This window comes from Colobus angolensis, unplaced genomic scaffold (assembly GCF_000951035.1).
Source record: "Colobus angolensis palliatus isolate OR3802 unplaced genomic scaffold, Cang.pa_1.0 Scaffold58, whole genome shotgun sequence".
NCBI lineage: Eukaryota > Metazoa > Chordata > Mammalia > Primates > Cercopithecidae > Colobus > Colobus angolensis.
In genome coordinates this window covers 14,146,525-14,174,101 of record NW_012119376.1, presented here as the reverse complement: position 1 = coordinate 14,174,101, position 27,577 = coordinate 14,146,525, and the positions used below count along the sequence as shown (strand labels likewise).

Here is a 27,577-nt window from a genome sequence, read left to right as displayed (position 1 = left end):
ATGAAATTTACTATCTTAACTTTTTTAAAACATATAGTTCAGTAGTGTTAAGTATATTCATATTATTGGGCAAGCAAGCTATAGAATCTTTTTAATCTTGTCAAATGGAAACTCCATACCCAGGAAAAACAAATCCTCACTCCCTCCTTCCCCTGGCTTCTGGCGACCACCATTCTACTTTCTGTCTCTATGAATTTGACTGTGTAGCTGCCTCATAGAAGTGAAACCATGTAGTATTTATCTTTTTATGACTGGCTGATTTTACTTAACATAATGTCCTTAAGGTTCATACATGTTGTATTGTGTCAGAACTTTCTTCCTTTTTAATGCTTTGTAATATTCCATGGTGTATGTACATACCACATTTTGCTTATCTTGTTATCTGTTGATGGGTTTGTTGATGGACTGTTGGCTATTGTGAATAATACAGCTATGAACACGAGTGTATAAATATCTCTTTAAGACCTTGAGTTCAGATCTTTTGGAGATGTAATCAGAAGTGGAATTACTAAATCATATGGTAGTTTTATTTTGAATATTTTGAGGAACTGCCATAATGTTTTCTGTAGCAGCCGGACTATTTTACATTCCCACCAGCAGTATACAAGGGCTCCAACACTTGTTATTTTCTATTTTTTTGATAATGGCCCTTTTTTAAAAAAATTTAACCCAAACTTTGTATTGATCAAAATAGCTTCATTGTTCTTTATAACAAAGAATTGTTATAAACTTGAATTTATGTAACTAATTAAAACTAACCAAAATAACCAATTTTATATTCGCTTTACATATTGGAATTCAACAAAAAACATTTTAATTTTGGGGGAAAAAAAGCTGTATTTCAAAATGTTTTAAAAAATCACCATCATGGAAATCTTAGGATGAAATGGCCTTCTTAATGAAGACAGGCAGGAGATAAACCATCCAGCAGAGGGCTCTGTGTAAAAACATTTATTTTTACTAATGATTAGAATACAGGAACTAAAGAAAGGAAAAGAAAAGACAACTCCAAAGCGACAGTGAGTTAGGGGCTGCCCGCGGCCAACGGGGAAGGCTGCTCCGGGGTGTCCTGGCATGCACTGTCCCTCCACTACTTAATGTCAGTGCCACTAAGCAGAAAACTTGAGGAATCAGGGTTTGAAGACCTTACCAGCTGCTAGCGAGCATGCAAGGGAAGAAAGGGATGTCTGTGTGGCTTCCCCATGAGCTGAGAGCCAGGATACACAGGGCAGGTGGCAGAGGCTCCCAATTCAGTTAAGGGCAGGAGGCTGAATGCCCAGGTCCAGGAAAAACAAAAAGGGGATTTTGGAGGTAGGTTTTTTCATCGTGTTAAAAAAACAGGCACATTACCCATCTCCCTGTAGCCCCTGAGCTGCTGGCCTGGCCCCCTGATCCTTCCCCTCTCCCCACAAAACCAAAAGGAATAAGAAGGGAGACAGAAGAGGAGACATTCCAAGGGTGGGGAATGCTTTGGTCACTGGAGCCCGCCCATGAGAGTGAGCCCGGAGAGCACCGGGAAGCACAAGGTAAAGCTGCTGCTCCCCTTGGGGTGGGGTGGACTGGGACAGGGCAGAGCCAAGAGGGTGACCGAGAACATCCTGACTCCAGCAAAGAACCCTATGTAGCAGAAACAGAGGGCCGCAGAGAGCCACTCTGGAGGAAAGAGGTGAGGCTAAGTGGCACAGGGGCATGGAAAGCTCCTGTGGCCGTGGCCTCAGCTGCTTGCTCCCAGCTGCCTCGGGCAAAGGGGCTCTGGCCTGGCTTGCCTCTGGGGGAAGGGAAAACTCTGGAGACCAGAGTGGTGGCGGCAGAGAGAGAAGTGAGCTGCTCTCCCACTCTTTCTAGGAGGACACCGAACCCTGTGATCACCATAGCCTGAGCCCAAGGCAAGCAGAGTGAATGCATTTCCTGGAGAGCAGAGAGAAACTGGGCCCACAGGTAGGCCTTGGGGCAGGGTGTTGCTCCTTTCTCCTTGAGGGCCAGAGCTGCCACCTCAGCTTGCGGCTGCCAAAGGCAGGCTAGAACAACCACCCCAAGTTTCTCTGGACTTGTGAAGGAGAGGTGGAAGAAGGGAAAGGTGGGTTTGAAAAATGAAGTGGAGGAGAGAAATAGCCTTAGGTATGTCGAGGAGCAGGGGGGTGGCCATCTCAAGAGGAATTCTGGTTCTGGTAGATGGCAGCTTTCTCCTTCAACAGGTCCAGACACAGGTGGCAACTCCCACTTCCTTCGGGGGCTCAGAAATGGATGAGGTGAGACAGTGCAGTTGGTAGCCGTGATCGCAGTCAGCACGGAAGCCCAGCTGGTCATCATTCTCAGTGGTGCTGCAGGTGTCATGACATTCGCACTCGATGTACTGCCAGCGGCAGGTCTTCACTGCCGCCATCATCATGGGGGTGAAATGGAGGCAAGATGGATGCCCTGAGCAGCCACAGTCAAAACAAGACGCCAGCTCCTCGAGTTGTCCCATCTTCTTGTTAATCTTTGAGTTCCCCAGACAGAAGTTACAGTAGTTGTTGGGCAAGGCCAATCCATCAGGACCCTTTTTGGGTTTCTGTTCCTCAGACCTCTGGGAAACAGGGGTGGGTGGTTGGGAGTCTTCTTTGTCCTCACTCTCCTCCTCAGCCAAGTGAGAGTGGACATAGTGGTAGCTGAGGCCTGGTTGGTTCTTGTAATGTTTTCCACAAATGTCACAGGCATAGGGCTTGTCCCGGTCCTCCAGGTTGGAAGCATCCAGCTCCTTACAGGCACTGCCCACTCCTTTACACTTGGATTACCCCTTTCCTGGACACTTGGGAGCATCTTCTTCATAGTCCTCATCATCGAAGTCATCTGGTTCTAGGATTCGCTTTTGTGCTTGACTGTTGGTCACAGGAAACTCATTCAGGCTGTCATCATCAACTCGGGGACCTGGGGCACCTCACTTCTCCAGGGGGTCAGTGTGCAACAGAACCTCTAAACTGCTGCCATCCTGAGAGATCAGCCCCTCCTTCTTCAGGGTCTGGTCTGTGTCTGGCTTGACAGATGGGAAGGAAAGTTGTGGATCTTCAGGGGGGTGGTCTCACTGCTTTTTCTGCCAGCGCTGGCAGGGTAAGAGTACAGCTGTCCAGAGGCCAATCCTAGAACCTGGTCACTTTTCCCTCCAAATGTAACAATTGCTCTGGGCTACTCCAGTCTGTGAGTCCAAGAAAGGCAGGCACACGCTGCGCTCAGCACAGAGGTGGGCATTGTAATTGTGGCCCTGCTCCATGGCATCTTTGTAGTACTGCTCCCAAGGAGCTTCACTACACTCAGCACCACAGTGCCATTTTCCCTGCTCCTCTCCCTCCAATAATGGGCATTCTAATAGGTATGAGGTGGTATTTCATTTGTGGTTTTGATTTGCAATTCCTTAATGATTAGTGATGTTGAACATCTTTTCCTGTGCTTTTTGCCATTTGGGTTTCTTCTATGGAGAAATCCTATTCAAGTCTTTTGCCCATTTTTAAACCAAGTTGTTTGTCTTTTGTTGTTGATTTGAAGGAGTTCTTTATATTCTGAATATTAACCTCTTATCAGATACATGATTTGCAAATATTTCTCCCATTCCATAGGTGGCCTTTTCATTCTATTATATCCTATGATGCATGAAAATTTTTTATTTTTACGTAATCCAATTTATCTATTTTTACTCTTGTTGCCTGTGCTTTGGTGTCACACTCAATAAATCATTGCCAAATCTAATGTCCCAAACCTTTCCCTCTATGTTTTTTCTTAAGAGTCTTATAATTTTAACTCTTATGTTTATATCTTTGATCCATTTCGAGTTAATTTTTATATATGGTGTAGCGTAAGGGACTAACTTCATTCTTTTGCATGTGGATATCCAGTTTTCCTAGCACCATTTGTTGAAAGACTGCTAATGTAGTTTGGATATTATCCCTTCCCAAATTTCATGTTGAAATGTAGTCCCTAATGTTGGAGGTGGAGCCTTGTGGAAGGTGATTGGATCATCATCCTCTTGGTACTGTCCTCATGCTAGTGAGTGAGTTCTTGTGAGATATGGTCATTTAAAAGTGTGTGGGACCTTCCCCCCCTCTCTCTTATTCCTGTTTCCACCATGTGAGATGCCTGGTCCCCCTGTGCCTTCTGCCATGAATTGTAAGCTTCCTGAGGCCTCCCCAGACGGAGATGCTGGCATTATGCTTCCTGTATAGCCTGCAGAACTGTGAGCCAGTTAAGTCTCTTTTCTTATAAATTACGCAGTCTCAGGTATTTTTTTATAGCAATACAGAAATGGCTTAATACAACGGTCTTTTCTCATTGAATGGTCTTGGCACTGTTGTTGAAACCTTTTGACCATTGTCGTAGTCCTTTCCTGCCATTATAACAAAATACCTGGACTGGGTAATTTATAAATAACAGAAATTTATTCATCACAGTTCTGGAAACTGGAAGTTCAAGATCAGGTCACCAGCAGATTTAGTGTCTGGAGAGGGCTCTCTGCTTCACAGATGACACCTTGTTGCTGCATCCTCATCTAGTGGAAGGGGAGAACGCTATATCCTCACATGGTGGAGGGGAAACAGGGACAAAGACAAAAGTGATTTAGGACCCCTGAATCTCTTTTAAGGGCAGTAATCCCATTAATGAAGGCAGACCTCTTGTGACCTCATCAGCTCCCAAAGGCCCCACCTCTTAATACCATTACCTTGGGGATTAGTTCTCAACATAAGAATTTTGCAGGGACACAAACATTCAGACTATAGCAACCATATGTATGAGGGTTTATTTTTGAGCTTTCTATTCTATTTCATTAGTCTATATATTTGTCTTTATGCATATATCACACTGTCTTGATTCCTATAGATTTGTAGTAACTTTTGAAATCAGAAGTGTAAAATCTCTAACTTTGATCTTTATCAAGATCGTTTTGCTATTCAGAGATCCTTGAGGTTCAATATGAATTTTAGGATGGATTTTAAAAATTTCTGCAGAAAATACCATTGGGATTTTGATAGGGTTACATTAAATCATTAGATTGCTTTGAGCAGTATTGGCATTTTAACAATATGTAGTTCTTCAGTTCATTAAAATAGGCAGGATGTCTTTTCATTTATTTGTATTTTCTTTAATTTCTTTTAGCAATGTTTTGTAGTTTTCAGAATATGCATCTTTCACCTCCTTGGTTAAGTTTATTCCTAAGTATTTTATAATTTTTGTATTTCTAATTATTTTATAATTTTATTTATAATGTTGATGTAATTTTTTTCTTAATTTCCTTTCATATTGTATCACTGACCTTTCATAGAGACTTATTTCAAGTGTCACTTTTAAAATAAAGGACTTTTCTTTTTCTCCATAGTAGAAATGATCATTTTATTCTCTTCTCCCCTAAATCTCTACTGTAGAAACTATAACAACTTAACGTAATTGTTTAGAAATCTAACTTTCCCAACCAGAATTGAAAGCTCTTTGAGGGAATCTTTCATCTTTCTGTCCTCAACTCCTGTGACGTAATAGAGATTCAATAAATATATTTTAATAGATAAAGCAATGAAAAAAAAGTGTGATGCACACATAAAAGTCTAATTGAAAGAACATTTAACCTTAGGTAGTCTCTCTTCCCTCATTTACATTCGTGTCTAAATCTTTGCATGATAATTAAACCCAGTTCTGGTGTTCTAGAATCCCCTAAAGATGATGTACCAGAACTCTCTCTGGCAGTTCACTTGGATTTGCTGGTTGTTAGGATAAGAAGGGACCTGAGAGACAATTTATTATGGCCTCATCACTTTTACTGTCAGGGTTAAGTGATGTGTCCAGGAGCACAAGCTAAATTATGGGAGGACTGAGTTGGAGTTAGAAGGCTCAGTCTGGTTCTCTTTCTCAACTGCAGTGGAATGAGTAGAATTCCTCTGGCATCAAGATGTATTTTAAAGACGTGTTTTTAAGAATGACACTTAAAAATTCTACTTGTCAGTTTTACACAGTAATCAACTAGAAATATCTATTTAAGATGAGGACTATAAAATTTACATAGTTCAAGTGACTTGCTAAGACTATCTAAAATGAAACTGTTTAAGCAGTATGTGGATATAGGAATGCTTTAAATGTTAATAGTAATACTATAGGAACAACAAAAACAGCTTTATGGCTTTTATTTCTTTAAAGTTTTAGGTGATGAGAAGTGATTCTAAAGTTTCATTGAGATTTTTCATATTATATGTGACACAATTTCAGTATAACTTACAATAGTAGTAGAAAGTATCTTACAATTGGAAAACATGGAAAATACTCATTGCTTGCTATTGTTTAATTACACATTAGTTTTTTGTTGTTGTTGCTGTTGTTTTGTTTTTTAAGACTGTGTCTCACTCTGTCACCCAGGCTGGAGTACAGTGGTGCCATCACAGCTCACTGCAGCCTTGACCTCCCGGGGCTTAGGTGATCCTCCCATTTCATCCTCCTGAGTAGCTGGGATTACAGGCATGTCCCATCACACCTGGCTGATTTTTTTTGTTTGTTTTTTTGTTTTTTTTGTAGAGACAGGGTTTCACCATGTTGCCCAGGCTGGTCTCAAATTCCTGGGCTCAGGCAGTTCTCCCTCCTTGGCCTCCCAGAGTACCAGAATTATAGGCATGAGCCACCTCACCTGGCCACAAATCAAAAATTGAACATGCTATTTTTGTTACATCCACATATTGAAATAATATATAGAGATACTTGACTTATGGTGCAGTTATATCCTAATAAACCTATTGTAACTTGAAAATTAATTGAATACATTTAACCTACCTGAAAATATAGTTTAGTCTAGCCTACCTTAAATGTGCCCACAACACTTAACATTAACCTACAGCTGGGCAAAATCATCTGGCAACACAACACACTGTAGAGTGTTGGTTGTTACCCTTGTGATCACGTGACTGAGTGGGAGCAGCTGGCTGCTGCTTTCCGGCATCGAGAGAGAATATCATACTGCATATTGCTATCCTGGGAAAAGACCAAAAATCAGGATTTCCAGGTAGAGTTTCTACTGAATGCATGTTGCTTTTGTGCAATTGTAAAATCAAAAAATCATAAATTGAAGTTTTATAGTTTGAGATTATCTGTATAAGTTTAGTAATATATTGAACTTCATTCCTTTAGCATTCTAGACTATTCTTATTAATAAACCTCTTTGTGATTATTCTCAAATTGGAGATCATGTGATCATAAGCATCCTTGAAAATATTAGAAAAAGGGAGAAAATAGCAAAAGCTTGGAAAGAAGGGGGAAATATTTATCTTGCAAAAAGGGTATATAAGTAGAAACATGATTTTGTTAAAATTGATCTGTTACAGTTTACTTTGAGACAACTTTTAGCAACTTCTTTGCACTTTAAGATTATTATGTAAATTTATTGCTGCTTAGAGTTCACCTAAAGAAAATCTCCTATATAAAAAAAAGTAAACCCTAAAAAACAGATAAAGCTGTATTTGTTAGGGTTACAAATGCATTCTTTCTCTATTAAATTATTTATTTCAGTATTCTTTTATATAGCAAAGTGTCCTTGTATGTAAATATATTTTTAAGCAATAGTTCTTCAGACAATTTTCATCTTCAGTTATAAGTTATATTGTTTAGGAAGCACCCTTACGTGACTTTTTGAAGGATATCTGACGTATGTGCTTTGTGCTTTTTGGTTTAGTGCTTGAAGGAATGCCTGTGGTACTGGGAGGAAATAAGCAATCTCAATTATTCATAAGCTTCTCTTCCAGGACTTCCAACTTTTGTGTAAGTTGTTAATAGATGAAAAATGACATGTAGGTTTCACATTAGTAAAAACTTTTCTCATCCCAAATATGATATTGCGCTAACCATTACCTAATACTCTAAGCAATAGATTATACTACTGTTAAGAATATAAAATCAGTATTAAGAAGTACTTTTCAAAAAGAAGGCATTTTCTTTTTCCCCACTTCTGTGTACCTATAGACTATATTGAAAAAGCACGTTAATAAAAATCAAAAGTTCTTTGTGACAAATATTATTTAAAACAGTATTGTGAATAAATATCATAAGAGACTTCAGACCCAGTGAATAATGAGAGCTGTTGGGTCAAAATCTGAGGTAACTGAAATCAGTAAATTGAAAAATGTTGGCTGGGTGCAGTGGCTCATGACTGTAATCCCAGCACTTTGGTTGGGAAGCCAAGGCGGGCAGATCACTTGAGGCCAGGAGTTCGAGATCAGACTGGCTAACATGACAAAACCCCATATCTTCTAAAAAAATTAGCCAGACATGGTGGTGCGTGCCTGTAATCCCAGCTACTCAGGTGGCTGAGGCACAAGTATTGCTTGAACCTGGGAGGTAGTGGAGGTTGCAGTGAACTGAGATTGTACCACTGCGATACAGCCTGGGTGACGGAGTGAGATTCTGTCTTGAAAAAGAAAAAAAAAGGAAAAAAAGAGAAAAATGTTTTCTTTAGACTCAATTAAGATTGTTATAGCAAATAAGATAATAAACATTAGGTAGTAAAGAACAGTACAAATGCCCACTATTTTAATTTTCTGTTAACAAAAGTCCATTTCTTATATCCGTCAAATTTTTTGATAAATTCAAAAATTCAAATTTGACTTTTTGATGTTGTTTGGGAAGTCCGTCTTTTTATTGTGCTGAAATCTATCCCATGAGACTATAACCTCCCAGGAGACAAAAATAACTTAGAGTCTCTTGTGTGCAGCCTTCAGCAGTACTGTGCTTGGCACTTACAGGGAATGCTCAGTAAGTAACTGAATAAATGAATTTGTGCTTCCACACCTTTATGCTATTTGTTTTCTAGGTTGTTACAAACATGTTGCTAAATTGCTGTTGGAAGCTCTTATATGGGATAATTCTTCAAATATTTGAAGACTTGGAAATTATGCTCTAAACAGTCAAATCTTAGGAACATAGTAAATTAGCCCATCATGACATATGTAAAACTGTAAGACATCGCTAATATTTGACTGGTTTTGACCCATAAAAGTGACAGTTTTGTATGATTCAGACTAATATTTCAACCTGAGGTTCTTTTAAAACAGTTGTGAATATGCCAAAACAGAGAGGGCCAAAATTGGGTTATGACACGGTAGTTGAGAAAAGATAGGTTTTTGTAATTTATATGAACTCTAAGTCGATAAGTTAATTACAGTGATAAAGTGATAATAGGAATACACTCTCACTGTTTCATAACATGCTTATGCTGGACTTGTCTTTCTTTTTTTGGCTACCCAGCATCTAAATTTTTTATATTAATCTCTTGTGTTCGTTATATTCTTTCATAGACTCCCTTGCTGCTAGGGAAGGAAAATATGATCTTCGTCTGACGCAGACTTTGAATCGGAAGCTAGCGACTTGAAGAAGAAAAGGACCATGTAGAATTCATCCTTTGGATAGGTGTGTCATCAGTGATAGCTACTACCAGTCCAAGGCCAGTGGGAGCAGTTTTGGCCCTTTGTTTGCTGTCTGTGGTTTGGCACCTGATGGTCACTGGAAGAGGGGGTGTTGGTACTGGACCTGGGCTCCACCAGAACTTTGGGCATCTCCTATCTCCTTGGCTTCATGGCCTTTCAGCCTAGTCCTCTGGTCCTCATGGTGGTGTTTTTTTTTTGAGACTGGGTCTTACTCTGTCACCCAGCTTAGCCTCCCAAGTAGCTGGGACTACAGGTACACCCCACCACACCTGGCTAATTGTTTGTATTTTTGGTAGAGATGGGGTTTCACCATGTTGTCTGGGCTGGTCTTGAACTCCTGAGCTCAGGCAGTCTCCCCACCATGGCCTCCCAGGATTGAGCCACCACACTAGGCTCTCCCAGTGTTCTTATATGAACTCTTTTCCTCCTCAACTCAGCCAAAGTTGCCATCTGTTGTTTGCAACTGAGAACCAGTGTTTTCTAGGCATTTTAATGGTCTATTGCTTAACCTTCTTTATTATCGTAGAATAGAGACAAAAAGCTATTTGAGGGCAGTGACTACCAGCACAGGGTTTTTAGAATATGCCCCAAATTTATATACCATGATTGAAATGTCACATTTAGCACATTAATTAGTGTTCAGTAAAAAGTAAAATAATAATTAAAAAAAGAAAGTAACAGTAAAAGTAAAATAACAGTAAGATTTTTCGAAGATGTGGTGAGATACTGTTTTGAGTTATTCACTGAGTTTCTCTCGTGTTTCTTGTATCCCTTGTTCTCTGCCTGCCCCCTCCTGGGCAGTGAGCGACACTCATGTTTCAGAAGAGTAGGAATACACCAGCAAAAGTAGAGGAAAGGTGGGGTTTCAAAAACAAAGCATAATGATAGGTTTTTTCCTGTCCTGGTACTAGAAATGATACTGTGGGTTGGGTGAAGAAGAGTTAGAGGCCAAGCAAGAGTGTGTGTTCTTGCCCAATCTGTCATCCCATGAGCGAAACAACAGAAATCCACATAAGTCTGAAAGCAGGAGTGATCTCTGCTCCATCCCTGAGAAGTCTGCACACAGTCAGCAAAGCCAGAATTCCCTGTGCTTCCAGAGTGTACTGGAGGTGACAGAAGATGGTTTCATGTGCCAGGTGGCCCCATGGTGTTCAGACCTGTTTGAACCCTTTCCGCCTTTGTCTAGGACACTCAAAAAATTAGAAAAAAACCAGCCCACTCGGCTGTTTCTGTGTGCTCAAGAGGAGCAGGAAGGCGGTAAAGGGCCTCAGGCAGCCCCAGTGAATTCTGGCTTGCTCTGGTGCGGTACGGCAAGCTATAGGATGAAATCCAGGAGGAAATAGATATTCTAGTTGAAATATAGATGAGTAGCCAGGTGTGGTGACGTATGCATGTAGTCCCAGCTACTTGGAAGCTGAGGCAGGAGGATCACTTGAGCCCGGGAGTTGGAGACCAGCATTGGCAACACTGTGAGACTCCATCTTAAAAAACAAATAAATAGGCTGGGCGCGGTGGCTCACATCTGTAATCTCAACACTTTGGGAAGCGGAGGCAGATTGTGAGGTCAAGAGATCAAGACCATCCTGACCAACATGGTGAAACTCTGTCTCTACTAAAAATACAAAAATTAGCTGGGCGTGGTGGCGTGTGCCTGTAATCCCAGCTGCTCGGGAGGCTGAGGAAGAAGAATTGCTTGAACCCAGGAGGCGGATAGTGAGCCAAGATCACACCACTGCACTCCATTCTGGCAACAGAGTAGGACTCTGTCTCAAAAAAACAAAACAAAACAAATTATAGATGACTAAATAAAGTTACCTTCACAGATAAGTTTCATTACCCTAAAACCTTTAAAATTGCCAATCATACTTAGAATAAAATCCAACAGTGCCGTGCTGTTTGTTACTATAGCTCTGTTGTATAATTTGAACTTAAGTAATACGATTCCTCCAGTTTTGTTCTCTTCTCTCAGGATAATTTTGGCTGTTCTGGGTCTTTTGTGGTTCCATGTAATTTTAGGATTATTTTTTCTATTCCTGTCAAGAATGTCGTTGGAATTTTGATAGGGATTGCATGGAATCTGTAGATTGCTTTGGGTAGTATGGACATTTTAACAACATTGATTCTTCCAATCCATGGACATCTTTCCATTTTTTTGGTTCTGTCTTCAATTATCGAATCAGTGTTTTATAGATTTCATTGTAGAAATTTTTTGCTTCTTTGATTAATTCCTAGGTGTTTAATTTTTTTTTTTTGTGGCTATTGTAAATAGGATTACTTTTTGGATTTCTTTTTCAGATTGTTCACTATTGTCATATAGAAACGCTACTGATTTTTGTATGTTGATTTTGTATCCTGCAACTTTACTGAATTTTTTTCACCAGTTCTAATAGTTTTTGGTGGAGTCTTTGGGTTTTTAAAAAATGTAAGATCATATCATCTGAAAACAAGGATAATTTGACTTCTTCTTTTTCAATTTGGATGCCCTTTGTTTCTTCTTTTGTCTGATTGCTCTAGCTAGGACTTCTATTATGTCGAATAACAGTGGTGAAAGTGGGTATCCTTTCGTGTTCCAGATGTTAGAGGAAAGGCTTTCAGTTTTTCCTTATTCAGTATGATATTAGATGTGGATCTATTGTATATAGCTTTTACTATGTTATATACAATATATGTATGAATATGTTGAAGTATGTTCCTTCTATACACAGTTTTTTGAGTTTTTTAATGAAGGGATGTTGAATTTTATCAGATGCTTTTTCTGAATCAATTGAAATGGTCATATGGTTTTTGTCCTTCATTCTGTTGATATGATATATCACGTTGATTTATTTGCATATATTGAATCATCCTTGCATCCCTGGAATAAATCTCATTTGGTCATGATAAATGATCTTTTAAATGTGTTGTTGAATTCAGTGATTTTTGCATCAATGTTTATCAGACATATTGGCCTGTAGTTTTCTTTATTTGATGTGTCTTTGTCTGGTTTTGATATTAGGGTAATACTGGCCTTGTAGAATGAGTTTGGAAATATTCCCTCCTCCTCTATTTTTTGAAGTAGTTTAAATAGGATTGGTATTAGTTCTTCTTTAAATGTTCGGTAGAATTCAGCAGTGAAGACATCAGGTCCCAAGCTTTTCATTGCTGGGAGATTTTTTTTTTTTTTTTTTTGAGACAGAGTCTTGCTTAGTCGCCCAGTCTGGAGTGCAGTGGCGTGATCTCGGCTCACTGCAAGCTCCACCTCCCGGGTCCCAGCCATTCTCCTGCCTCAGCCTCCCAAGTAGCTGGGACTACAGGCGCCCGCTGCCACGCCCGGCTAATTTTTTGCATTTTTAGTAGAGACGGGGTTTCACCGTGTTAGTCCTCGATCTCCTGACCTCGTGATCCGCCCGCCTCGGCCTCCCCAAGTGCTGGGATTACAGGCGTGAGCCACCGCGCCTGGCCGGGAGATGTTTTATAATGATGTTTATCTCATTTGTTATTGGTCTGTTCAAGTTTTGGATTTCTTCATGGTTCAGTCTTCATAGATTGTATGTGTCTAGGAATTTATTTGTGTCCTCTAGATTTTCCAATTTATTGGCATATAGTTGCTCATAGCAGCCACTAATGATCCTTTGAATTTCTGTGATATCAGTTGTAATGTCTCATTTATCAGCTCTTATTTTATATATTTGGGTCTTCTATCTTTGTTCTTAGTCTGGATAAAGGTTTGTCAATTTTGCTTATCTTTTCAAAAAAAAAGCTTTTCATTTTGTTGATTTTTTTTTTGTATTTTGTTTCAGTTTCATTTATTTCTGCTCTGATATTTATTATCTCTTCTACTAATTTTGGGTTGGATTTGCTCTTGTTTTTAGTTCTTATGCTAGGGTAAAAGATTTTTTTTCCTACAGCATCTTAAATATATCATGATATTCTTTCCTGGTCTATAACATTTCCCCTGAAAAATCTGCCACCAGACATATTGGAGCTCCAGTGTATGTTATTTGCTTCTTTTTTCTTGCTGCTTTTAGGATCCTTTCTTTATCCTTGACCTTTGGGCGTTTGATTATTAAATGACTTTAGGTAGTCTTCTTTGAATTAAATCTGCGTGGTGTTCTATAACCTTCTTGTACTTGAATATTGATGTCTTTCTCCAGGTTTGGGAAATTCTCTCGTATTATCCCTTTGAATAAACTTTCTACCCCTGCCTCTTTCTCTGCTTCTTTTTAAGGTCAATAACTCTGAGATTTGTCCCTTTGAGACTATTTTCTAGGTCTTGTAGGTGGGCTTTATTATTTTATATTCTTTTTTCTTTTGTCTCCTCTGACTGTGTATTTTCAAACAGTGTGTCTTCAAGCTCACTAATTCTTTCTTCTGCCTGTTTGACCCTGTTATTAAGAGATTCTAAGAGATTCTAATGCAGTCTTCAGCATGTCAGTTGCTTTTTTTTTTTTTTTTTTTTTGAGACAGAGTCTCACTCTGTCGCCCAGGCTGGAGTGCAATGGTGCGATCTCAGCTCACTGCAACCTCCGCCTCCCGGGTTTAAGCGATTTTCCTCCCTCAGCCTCCTGAGTAACTGGGATTACAGGTGTGCCACCACGCCCGGCTAATTTTTGCGTTTTTAATAGAGACGGGGTTTCACCATGTTGGCCAGGCTGGTCTCGAACCCCTGACCTCAGGTGATCTGACAAAATTCTGAGTTCTTCCTACGTTCCTGTCTTTTTGTCTTTCGAATTGGCTTAATAGTATTAGCCCTACTTGTTTTTGGATAAAAAGACCACATGAAAATTTATTTACCGTTGATCTTTGAAAAGTATGAATTTTTCACATACATGCCAAATGATTCTATCCTCCTTTGTACATTCTAGTTTGATGCTTGTGAAATCATAGCAATGTTATATTGTTAATGTATAGTGCATTTGTTATTGTGCTTATTTTATGTTTTAATTTTTTTATTCAAAAGTAATATATGCTCATTTTAACAATTGAATCCATATATATATATATATATGTATTATATTTATAAATCTGGTCTCCTGTGCCTCTATTTAATCTCAATCCACATCCCAAGGTATTCTATACTATTTTTCCATGTCAGTAAAAACATATAGATAATCTATTTTCTTTACTTCTCTCTTTTATATTCCAGAGAATCATGTTATAGATGTAATAACCATGTAAGTTCTCTCTTTTTGCTTAATGGATCATGGCCACTTCTCCTGTCTACATGTGTAATTCTAATTAATTCCTTTTATTATCTTCATGGTGGCCATATGGTAATTTATCAACCGTTTATTTATTGATGAAGGTTTTTTCCAGTTTGTGCGAATTCAGATAATGCTTTAATAAGTATCTTTTCATAGAATTTCGTATACTGATGCTTTTATTTCTTTGTATTTTCCTAGAATTGGAATTGCTGGCTCAAAATGCTTGTGTAGCCTAAATTTTAATAGTTGCTACTGAGATTACTTTCCATTGTAGTTGTGGCAGTTTTCATTCTGCAACACCATTATTTATTCATATATTTTCTCTAACTCCATTTCTTTCCCCCTTGTTCAGGAACTTCAGTTACAGACATATTAGACAACTTGAAGTTGCCCCACAGCTCACTGATATTCTATTCTCTGTTTTTTTTTCTTTATGTTTTCTTTTTCTTAGTGTGTTTTATTTTGGGTTCTATTGCATTGTTTTCAAATTTACCAGTATTTTGCTCTGCCGTGTCTCACCTGTTATTTTCATCCAGTTAATTTTTCTCAGACATTGCAGTTTCCATCTCTCTGTAAATTTGATTGGATTTGGATTTAATAGTTTCCATGTCTCTACTTGTTGGGGTGATCAGACCCAACACCAGGCTGTGGGGGCTACGAAGTGCAGTGGAGTCAAAGGAAAAGACAAGTTAAGAGAGAAAGTAGGACCGGGGGCCTGTGCTAGTATGGAGGATGCGAAGGCCCCCAGCTCTGGGAGCCCATGCTATTTATTGGTGATCAAACAAAGAAACAGGTGGTGAGGATGTGGGGGTTGAAAGGAAGCGGTGTATCAAGCGAATGAGTTATAGCTGTGATGGTTTAGCATTTTCTTTGAAACATATGACTACTTCAGATAATGGGAGTGCTAGAAGCAAGGAGCCAGCAAGTCTAGACATACTCCAGAGGCCACGAGGGGTTTTAGACCCTGGACCCCAGATATGTTCCAACACTCTTACATTATGTCAGACATGCAAGCCCTGCCTCAGCTTCTCTCCCAAGACTCAGCTTTTCTCCCAACATCTACCTGACTTTTTGAACATAAGACATACAGTTACAATAACTATTTTGATGTCCTATCTACTAATTCTAACCTTGATGTCAGTTCTGAGTCACTTTTGATTAATTGATTTATCTTTTCAAAAATGAGGGCCATATTGACCGGTTAGTTTGCACACCTGGTAGTTTTTGATTAGATGCCAGGCATTGTGAAGTTTACCTTGTTGGGTGCTGAATTGTTTTGTATTTCTATAAATATCCTTGGGCATTGTTCTGGTACACAATTAAGTTACCTGGAAATAAGTTTTTTGTTTGTTTGTTTGTTTTGGGTCTTGTTTCTAAGATTTCCTAGGTGGTACTAGAAGAGTACCAGTCCAGAGTTAATTATTCCCCACTACTGAGGCAAGACTGTTCTTTTTACCTGATGTCTCATGAATCTTGGGGTTTTCCAGTCTGGCTAATGGAACAGACAGTATTCCTGGGTTCCGTCTGGGTTTCTCCTCCTCATACAAGGCCTTGGACACTCAAGGATATAAACTGGGTCAATCAAAGGGCTCACCTTTTCTTGTTAGAGTACTGGACACTCTCCCCTTTAATCCTTTTGAATGTGTTTTTCCCCAGCCTCAAGTAGTTTCCTTGCACACATGCACTGATCAGGACTCAGTCAGATATTCTAGGGGAACCCTTTGAAGAGCTCTGGAATTTTCCTGGTACAGGTCTCTCTTCTCAAGTATTCTGTCCCTTTCAGCTCCTTTCCCTCAACCCAGGGAATGGCTGGACTCTTATCTGTTTCACCTCCTTACACAAGACCTTGGACATTCAAGGATATAAGCTGGAACAATCAAAGGGCTTGCCTTGTTTGTTTCTCATTGCTCAGGGAAGGTTTCTGCTACTTCATCTTGGAAGCAGAAGTTTTAGATATTAAGGGTTTCAGATAAGCTAGTCTTTTTTTGTACTCAGGGAAACCACTGGGATGCTCAGTGAAAATCAGCACTGTGTCAGCCCAACAGTTGTTGTATTTGTTAGATACCCCTTTCAAATTATTGCTTTTGTGTGCTTTACCACAGGTGTGAAATCACTGGACATTTAACTGTCAAATAGTATTTGTTATACATATTGCAGATTTTTGCTCTCTTTTAAAGAAAATATCTGAAACAGGTGTATAAAGTAATCTTCACCGTAAAATAGTGATTGTTTGAACTGGTATTTTTTTGCAATTAAAGACAACTGTGAAAAGACTGTAGTAGCATTTCTTTGTTTCTCTTTATTTTCTTCAGAGACTGCAAATAGGACATTTCAAGAAAAAGGCATCCTGGCAGGAGACAGCAGAAGTTTTAAGCCTCATTTGACCTTCATGAAGTTGTCAAAATCACCATGGCTCCGTAAGAATGTGAGTGCATGTTCTTATTGCAAGCCTGTTTTACCAGGCCACGGCAGCCATAAGCATGGTCTGGAGCACAAGTGACATTGCCATGGTCTCACACTACTCTTGCTTCTGGGATTCCAAGTCAGGTTGGTTCCAATTCCCAGGGATGCTGAGGATGTTCCTGGCCTTCCAAGGAGGCTATTTCAGCTTTGCCTTCCTTTGCCACCATGGCTGTTCTTGCATTCTCTGGCCATCATTTATTTCTACCACTGTTGCCTCATCTGCTTCATTCCCTGAAGAGCCTCGAGGTGGTGCCAGAGTTCAGTTTTGCTGCTATCCTTGCTTGTGGTTATTTGCATCCTGTTGCTCTCAAAGCTTCCTCTGCTGGCCTGTGTACGCTGGTGCTGCTCACCGCAACTGGGTAAGCTTTTTTACCCCTCTTCCTGTCGCTCTTCAAGGTTTCCAAAAGACCATCTTTCAGTGGTTGCCTCAATTAAGGCCTTGGAACCAGGTGTATCAGGGACTGGGCATGAGGGTAACTGAGGGACCTCCTTTCCTGGAGGTACTTAAAAGTACTTCTCCCTAACGATGGTCAACAGTGGCACAATCCAAGTGACAAGTCTTTTGACCTCCCCTGTCTCAGGGTGACTTACTGCCTTTATAGGCCACTCCTTCTTCCCTCAGAAGTCAGAGCAACTTTTGACTTCTGTCTAGGTTCATGAGCATTTCTCCTAAAATCCTAAGGCCACCCTTCATTTTGTTTCCTATTTCAGCCTAGGGGGTTCCTCATGCAAATTCAGACATCTGATGGCCTGCTCTCATATACCAGAGTTTTGGAGATGGGCATGCAGATTAATATCTGCTCCCTGCTCTCCATGACCCTTTGCTGCAGTTAAGACTGATTTGCAGCTCTAGCAATGAAGGCCATGTGTAGTAGTAAGTAGAATTTTTTTTTTCTAAATTTGTCACATTTTGTATTTAATGTCTCTGTCCTCAGAAAAGTCTTTTGGGTCCTTTAAATCATGGGTTTGGGTGACTCACCATCCTGTAGTTTAGAGTTTTCTACAGACTATTGCTGAAAAATCTCAAAAAGATATTTTGCATGTTTTTTTGGATTACATTGCCACAAATTTAGTAGTATCCATATTAGGTATCATTCCAGAGTATATTAGGTAAAAATAATTGGTGTAAATGATAGATTTTGAAATCTGGGATGATAACAGTTTACAAAACTTGTAGACTGACAGTTTAATTCTTTACTGGTTATCTTTCTTGTTTTGCTTTCAAATGGATTGTCCTCTTCCAAGTGGTTTCAAACTTAATCACAGAATGACAATCAGTGGTGAAGGTAATATCTCCATTTCAAAATGTTTCTTTATCTTTATAATATTAACTTTGAAATGAGAGCACCTAAGGACATTTATTCAAAAAATGCTTAACTATATATGTCAACATTTCAAACTGCATTTAAATGATTTATTGGCAGTTAATTTCTCAGAATCAATCTTACCCTATAGAAAAGTGTTATGAGACTTGGAATGGTTGTGATGTGACTGAGATCACAGTCTTCTCAGTTACAGAGCCCTGTCTCTGTAACTGAGAAACCCATCCCATCTCATTCTGTCTCACATTCTTCCCTCCCACTGGCCAGCTCCAGTTCATATAGAGTCATTTCTATGTGTAAGGAGCTCCCTGTTCCAAATCATATTAATTAAGTAAATACATATTGAGTACCTACTATGTGCCAGACACGGTGCTGGGCACAGAATGGTGATCAAAATAGAAACAGTCACTGCTTGCATGGTACATAAAATCTAAGTCATATTGCATTTTATTTAGATCAGAATGCTTAATATTTAGAAAATAAATTGTGATCTTATCATTTTCAAGAAGTCAAATAATAATTTTTTATTTTAATTTATGGAATGAGTCTATTCCCATCACTATTATAATGGTCAGTGTTCCTGAAAGTTGAAGGAAGTAGATCTTAGATAGGGGGATTCTTAAGTCAGTGGGGGTACTTGTTGAAGTTTCAGATTTCCACCATCTACCCTTAGATTTAGAGATGGACCTAGGACCTAAGCTTTTGATGTTCAGTAAATGCCACATATGGTTCTGATACAGATGATCTGCAGAGGAATATGCTTGAGACCTGCAGGCTTAAATCAATACCCAACAGTTTCTTGTGCAACATATCTACTGTAAAGGTTAAAACCAGTATGAAAAGCTGGCATATATACAAAAGGATTTCATTTATTTACTTTATTATAATTCGTGGTTTGGTATGTAGATTGTTTGAAAATATAAGGTTCCTTAGTCTCATTCTTAACCTTTTTACATTTCCAGCTGTCTATTTTCCTCTCTCGGCACTAATTTTCTTCTAGATTTTTGTTCTGAATCCATCCATTGATCTAATGATCACAAGCAAGTGACCATTAAATAAAGATGACCGTGGAATGTATTGCTGGCTTTCCATGTTATTTAGATTGATAGTGAAATAAAAGAAGGGAGTGGCAAAATAGTTTTTTTTTTTCTCCACTTGCATGTTAGGAGATTGGACTCATTTCACGTATGTTATTTTTTATTTAAAAAGTTACTTTAATTATAAAATTATTAGCTGAATATATGCTTACTGTAAACAATTAAAATACATACAGACCTATAGAGTGAAAGGTACAGTTTCTCGCTCATTACCATCCTGCAATCCACTTCCTTCCAACAGAATGTCTCTCTCTCTAGGTAACCACTGCCAGTAGATCCTTCCAGACCTTTTTCTGTGCACTGCAAATACATATGGACATACATACATGCGTATAGTTTCTTTAAAACAGAAATAAAACGCTCAATATTATTTTGATTTATCATAATTTAAACATTCTTCCCTTGATGAATAATTAGGTTGATTTCTGTTTCTTTGGTACCACAAACAATGCTGTTATGAACTTCCTTGTTCACTTTTCTTTAGGTGGATATGCCAGTATTTCAGAGAACCAATTCTTTGAAGTGGAATTCTAAGGGCAAAGGGTATTGGACATTATAAACTTTCAGAAACACCTCAAATTGCCTTGTCAAGCAGTAGTGGCAGCTTATACTCCCAACCATGGTGTATGAGAAGAGCATGTGTTAGGATAAACTTGTAGTAGAAAGATTATCAGAGGTCATATAAAATTGATATGGCCCTTTGAGCTATGAATTATGCAACTGACATTAAAAAAATGTAAAAAATCTCATTTTATTTAAGATGTCCTACCTGCTGATATTATTCTAAAGAAATAATTTAAAAAGTGATGTTCTTTATGCATAAAGATGTTTACTGAAATGTTATCAATAATAGGGAAATAGTAGAAATAACTCCCACAGCAATAGGGAAAGGTTTAAGTCAATTATGGTAAATCGTATAAATGATATAAGTAGCTATTGAAGTAGATATAAGGATTCTATAACAGCATGCAAAGGTAAATAAAACACTGTACTGTTTATGTAGCATATAAAATCTATACTGTAGAATATATAGTATAATTAAAATTGTATAAATGGTTTTCTTGGGTTTGCCTTGCCAACACCTTAATGTGTTTCAATGCATTTTAGAGGTAAAAAGTGACTTCCCACAGTTGCTCTCTTAGCCCATGATTTTTCTGGTAGGTAAGTGAATAGAACTGACCTTAATATCACTCAGAATATAGTAAATCCCCCTTGACATGCTAAGGATTCCCATTTTGGTTTGCTGGGGTTCTGAGGAATGGTGGGACCTTGGTGAGTAGAGTGTAATAAGAAGTGGTGATGAGCAAAGTTAGGTGCCCCATGGCAATGCAGGAGTGTGGGGTAGCCACCGGATTGAGGAAACCTGAAGATTTTCCATTGTCATGGGAGTGTTCCTCCAGTTTCTGGTATGCAGGGGTGATATATAGTGAGACTGTCTGGAAAAGAGCTAAATGATACCTCCTGTTAAGGTGCTCTGTTTTAAAGACTGATTCCAGGTGGTGTCCTCCTTATATTTCAATTTGACCTGCTAGAGGGTAGTCTGGAAATGATTTTGTGTATGATACTGATGCACTGCTAACGTACTGGTGCTACTGTTGTCAGGGTAGACATGATGATTGTTGGTAAAAAGGGGTGTGCTGTGTAGAGGCATGCTCCGGATTATTATAGGAAAATTCTGAGATAGTAAGATAGCTGGTCCATGCTGTCACAGAAGAAGTTTCACATCAGGACATTTGATAGAGAGAGTTTCTGTATTTTCAAAATTTTGAACACAATATATTTAATGTTTAGATCCCCACTGGGCTTTTGGTTAATGCTGCTACGTGCAATTACCTGCCAACAGGTGCCTACCAGAGGACAGGACCCCAGAAGTCCAGGGACTTCTGCACCAAACACTTAACACCACTGGGAAAGCCTCACACTAGATCTGTACGACCTCCCAGGGGGTGAACACTCATCCCCTGCACCAGCCATCTGTCCACATCTCTAATGTCAATGAGATGTTTTACCTTCATAAACAAACTGATTATAGCTCTGACTTAAATCTAATTTTTTAAGTTGACATGGATAATAGCTTTTCAGGTTATTTTTTATTTTTCATTGTAATCTTTAAATTACAATGACAGATGATTAAAAAAACTCAATTGGGTTATCACTACAGAATATCGCATTACACCTCCTATAGACAATATTCTGGTTCCCAAGTTAGAGAGCTGAGTTGAGGCTAAGGACAGATTCCGTGAAACATAAGGCTTTTCTTGGCGATTAGATATCTTTCTAACACCAGGAGACATTTAGTCAATGTGTCAGCTTTGCATATTCTTAGTTTCATGAAATTCTAGTGGATATATTGCATAATATCAAAAGAAATAATTATCGTTGTATTTTGTAATTTTTTCATTGAATGAAGCCTCAGAAAATAGTATTAAATTACTGTCTCTGAAATAGTAACTAAAGTTCAGGTTATTTGTAGCTTTATTCAGAGTTTAGTTGACATAGCCAGTCTGCTAACTTGTTCAGCTTCATGCTTTTTATAGTATATCTTTTTGGACTTATTTTTCTTATTGAATAAACTTGGGTTTCAGTGATTTCAATGTTGCAAATCTTGGTTGGTTAGAAATATGTGCTAACACTTGGTGGCAGAAGAAGACAAGTTTCAAATCAAACAAACATCTTAATGCAGATCTCAAAAAATAAATGTGATAGCATCCTCAAAAAATAAATATGATCTCCTAATGTATAGGTCAGTTGTTTTTAATCACAAATTATTTTCTGGGCTTCTTAGATACCTTCCCTGATTTATGACTCTTTCAAATTACTACTATAGCTCTTAAACTGACAAAAATATGTTTTATGAACATGACACCTCTTTGCAGCAGTGTTTTTTTTTTTTTTACAGAGTCAGAAAATGAGAGTACTTTAGAATGAAAGAAATGATCTTTGAAAATTGTTAGTGACTTTCACTTAGACTGGTTTGTTTTGAGGGCAGAATTCAATATGCAAAAAGTAAGGGCTGACGGGTGATCATTGGACCTGATGAAGATGATGTTGAGGGGAGTGGAGAAGAGGATATAGGACAGTTATTGGTAGGAATGGAAACAGAGAGCATATGGATGAAAATTTTGTTCTAATGCTACCATTAAGAGGAGATTCCAGTTCCTGAATTGTTTGGTGATTGAATATACAGAACCAAAATTGTAATGAAAAGTTTCTATATTAGGTTGGCTGAACTCAGCCTTACTCTGCATCCTTCCCTAACTGTGAGCCCTGATGTCATCTTTCTTCACTCAGTACCGTTATTTACTTCCATCTATCTATCTATCTATCTATCTATCTATCTATCTATCTATCTATCTATTATCTATCGATTATCTATCGCTGCATATGTTTTGAAGATTTTAACTGGGCCTGGTATAATTTGACTGCCACTCACTTTTGGGGGTCTGCATGACAGTGAGCTTTTATAAACCATTTTAAAACTCAGGAGCATGAAGACTATTCCTTCTTAAAGGAATCCCTGTAGTAAATTTAAAGGAGCATGAGCTTTCCTGTTTTAGCCCTGTTATTTAGTCCTGGAAAAATCTCCTAACCTCTCTCGATCTCTATTGACTTGTTGTACAAGAAGGACTCTTGACACCTGTGCTATCCTGAAATGTCTATAAGATAAACACTTTGACCAAATTGGTTAATTTGGCTTCACACAGATATGTATATTTCTAACCTCATATTGGCTTTCTTGTCTGCATGGAAGGAGAAAGACAGAAAGAAGAAAGGTCTTCAAGTACCGATAGGAAGATAGTGGCAATTTAGATCTGAGTCTTTCCACTTGTCCTCCTAGAAGCCAGATGGAGCAACAAGGACAATGAGAAAAACACTCTACACATCTTTTTTTTTTCCTAAAGAACTGGGATCTCACTTGGTTACCTAGGCCTGGAGTTCATGGCATGATCATAGCTCATCACAGCCTCCAAATCCTAGGCTCAAATGATCCTCCTGCCTCAGCCTCCTGAGTAGCTGGGACTACAGGTGTGCACACCATGCCTGGCTAATTAAAAAAAAATTTTTTTTTTCTAGAAACGAGGTGTTGCTATGTTGCCCAGGCTGGTCTGGAACTCCTGGCCTTAAACAATCCTCATACCTTGGCCTCCCAAAGTGTTGGGATTACTGGGATTACCGATGTGAGCCACTGCACCCAGCCACATACTACATCTTTAGTGAAACTGAGAGGTAGAGAAATCCTGTCAATACCAAATTATGTGTAAGGGCTGGTGGTAGAGGCCCTCCTGACCTGGGAGACAGACTAGGCAAGCTTTCACAGGGCTCTACATTTTAAAGAATCCTCCTTCATTCTAACAAAGAAGAGGCACAGAGAAGCCCGAAGACTACCCTGCCACTTCCTTCCTTCATCCCTCAAAGAGGGCATTTGTAGATGCCCTGGATATTCAGTGAACCTTGATTATTCCAGACAAAACTTTAAAAATATCTTTGGTGCAAGATAAAGCAGATTCGTTCTGTAAACTATTTTTGAATCTCCCTGTGTCAAATGGCTTAATTACTCACAGTTTTTAGTTGTTTTTGTGTCACTTTTCATATTTCCAAGTGCATTGAACAGCAAATCTCTTTGTTTTAATGGCTTTTTAACACTAAAAATTCAGTGAGTTCTCAGGAGATAGAATTGTAATTTCTTCTGAGATACTCTAGATTACATTAGTCAACCCTGTCATCTACTGTATGTTAAAGAGCACCATTTATAACAAGTGCTTTCACTTGTGTTTCTAATGTATTTTTTTCAACTTTATGCTGTTGTCTATTTCTGTACATTGAAAAAAAACAAGTTTACAATTGTTTAACAATTGGAAATGATGTTTACAAAGGTAAACCTGCTTAACATTCATCTGGAATCTTTCAGTACTTTATATGTCTTTAAAATTTGAGAAAGAGTAAACAGAATGCTAAATTATTTTATGGGAAATTCTAGAAATTGACTGAAGTCAGGATTACAAATGATTCCTGGTTGATCTTGATTCTGTTAGAGATTTTGACAACTTCGAAAACCCTGGAAGAAATGACTGGTGAACCTAATGTTAAATCTTCAGAGTGAAATGGAGATTTGAAGCAACTATCTTCAATAGCATTTTCTGAGATTTTTCTTTCTGAACATCTCTCAGGGTTTTATGTGAGGCAGGGCGGGATCTGTGATCCAATGAATGTTAGCAATAATGGGTGAAGTAAAGTTAATCTAACTCTTTATGTCAGAACTTCTTAGGTTGTCTGAAATGCAAATGCTTATTGTGAATCTCAAGAGCTTACAACAACAGAGATTCTTTTTTTTTTTGCCCATGTTCATGGATCCTCTGGCTCTGCTCCACACTGTCTTTACTCAGTACCGTGGCTGGGCAGCCTCCATCTAGGACTTTTCTGCTCTTCTGGCAGAAGGAAAGAGAGTTGGTGAACATGCTGATTCTTAAAGCTTTTGCTAAGAAGTGACACACGTAATTTCTGATCATATTTTATTGGCCAAAGCAAGTCACATAGTCCCTTCTGAGTGTAACATAACAGGATATGTAATTTGCTTCCAGGAAGGGACACCACAGGAGGGGCAGTAAATATAGTTCACTCAGCGTTGTTTCCCAACCAAATGCATTTGACCAACAAGTCCTTTTTCCACAGACTGTTTTGTAGCCCTAGTATTTGGTAGAACAGGTTTAGGAAATGCTGATTTGATAATTCCGGCTTAAGTAATTTTTTTTTTTTTTTTTTTGTCGTTAAACACATAATTCTGTGTACACATTTATTTTCTAGCAGTTGCATCTACAGATAAGCTTCTGTTTTTTTATTTAATTTATTTTATTTATTTATTTGGAGACAAGTCTTGCTGTGACTCCCAGACTGGAGTGCAGTGGCGCGATCTCAGCTCTTTGCAAGTTCTGCCTCCTGGGTTCACACCATTCTTCTGCCTCAGCTTCCCGAGTAGCTGGGACTACAGGTGCCCACCACCACGCCTGGCTAATTTTTTGTATTTTTAATAGAGATGGGGTTTCACAGTGTTAGTCAGGATGGTCTGGATCTCCTGACCTCATGATCCACCCGCCACGGCCTCCCAAAGTGCTGGGATTACAGTGTGAGCCAGTGCGCCCAGCCCGATAAACTTCTGATTTAAGTATAATTGAAGAAACAGAGTTTTAGAACTTGTATTAAAAGATGCAGTATCGGAGTATTCAAGTTAATTAAAATTGTATGTGTTTGCCTTAATTATATTAAATATAAAAATTCTATCTCAAAGATTACCATTAGTTATGGGAAAAATGTTTTTCTCAGCGAGTCATTTTTAGACATTTTGAAACTGGTAATTAATTTCATTTTCTTAGTCAAGGACAAAGTGGAACATCATGAAAATATAAGAAACTGGCAAACCCCACAGTGGATTGATTATGGGTAAAGAAAAATAGAATATATGGTCAAGAAAACCTAAGATTTTATTCCAAAATTGTGTTGATGCGGAACTATTTACCTTGTTTAGTAAGTGATAATAGCTAATTACTGACCCACTCAAATGATCACATAAAAGCAAACCAGCTGGAATGATTTGGATGGCAAGAAGATTTTCTGTCACTGAAAAGATTGGCCAACCAGCTCTTATTAAAATAATTAACTGCTAGTGAAAGAAGGTAAAGCTATATTTTTCTTGAGAGACTCAGATATGAGAGGGAATTAAGGTTGCAATCCAAAACCATAACTAGTTTGTATCGGAATTATACTTCCATTTCTGCATATGAGCTGGTTTATTTTGACCATCAGAATCTTACTCTCTCAAGGAAAGATACCTTAAAAATAGAATAATACTAGTTCTTCAAATTACTAAACCAATTCAGTTCTCTTTCAGTTGGTTACTCTAATAAATTAAAAAGGCAAAAAGGTTATTGGCCTTTTTTCCGGGGCCAAGCCTCACTTTATCTGTAGTTGAGGACCTAACAACACTTATTCCTCGTATCATCTTAGGGACTAGCCACCCTTGACTACAGGAATTCCAGTTTGGTTCCTGCAGGAGGTGTTCTGTCTCTAAACCCTACTGATGGCAATATATTTAACTGTTGGCCAGGTTTGTGACACCATTTTGGAGATCCATCTTTAAGGCCTTTTAGTACAACTGTATCTTTATACTGTCCCAAAGCTGAAGACCAGAGTATGAAACTACCTCTCTTCCTTCCTTGGCTGTTGCCTTCCCCACAGCTGGATCTGATTATAATAATTTGATGTGTAACTTTATTTAGAACAGAACATTTCTTTCACAGTATTTTCTGGTTTGGTCTCCAGCACTACTGTAGGATTTTTATTGGCCATTCCTTACCTGGGAGAATGTTCCATGTGACTCCCTGTAGTGATCCTGCACCTTTGGCAACAGCCCCTCCCTAATCTTACACATCCCATGTGTTATGACTTGGCCCTCTCGGATCCCACCTTGCTCTTCACCCTCCTTGACCTACCCTGACAATCAGAAAATGGTAAATTGTGTGCTCTTGGACTACCAGCCCAAATATCTCTCAAATTTAATTTACCAGGGAGTGGTCACCTGGGAAGAAGCTGAATGGATAGGGAAATCACATCAAACATACTTCTCAACAGGTGGTAACTTTTCTGTCACACATATATCCCTATTGGCAAGTACCTAAGATGTACAAAGTGGGTATGTGATGGACATGGAAAGGATAGTGTTGTTTGGCTTGTTTAGCTTTTTGGGGTCTGTGTACGCAATGGTAGCACCTAGTGGGTATAGCAAAAGGGGAATATGCCAGTGTATGTAATTTTTTACATTCTATTATCTTAAGATACCAATTCCTTGTCTTTTGTCAATGTTTGCTTTTCCTACTACACTCACTGCTTTTTAAATTAGTCTTGAAGTGCTTCTCAAAAATTGGAAAATATTCTTTTTAATTTTTGAAATGTCTAAAGGAAAAGGCTGTGTGGAAATTACTGACTGGTCTGATGCCTATTTTAACTGTACTTTTAAAAAGCAAATCTAATGTTTATAGATACAGGCTGACTCTGAGTGCATTAGAAAATGTATGTAATCCCTATAATTCTATGCAGATGTTCCT

The 27,577-nt window shown here is 38.6% G+C and overlaps 1 protein-coding gene and 1 pseudogene across 1 annotated transcript in view; one reads left to right on the top strand and one right to left on the bottom strand.

Moving 5' to 3' along the window:
* Nucleotides 1-484: 484 nt before the first annotated feature.
* The window catches only part of LOC105526232 (A-kinase anchor protein 7 isoform gamma-like), a 94,249-nt gene continuing 67,156 nt past the window's right edge, over nt 485-27,577 (top strand). Inside the window, exons 1-3 of the mRNA XM_011962171.1 lie at nt 485-489; nt 1,228-1,232; nt 16,912-17,024. Of these exons, the coding sequence (XP_011817561.1) occupies nt 488-489; nt 1,228-1,232; nt 16,912-17,024 (120 nt within the window). The 5' untranslated portion in view covers nt 485-487. The remainder of the gene's footprint in view (nt 490-1,227; nt 1,233-16,911; nt 17,025-27,577) is intronic.
* On the bottom strand, nt 2,148-3,291 carry LOC105526230 (annotated as a pseudogene).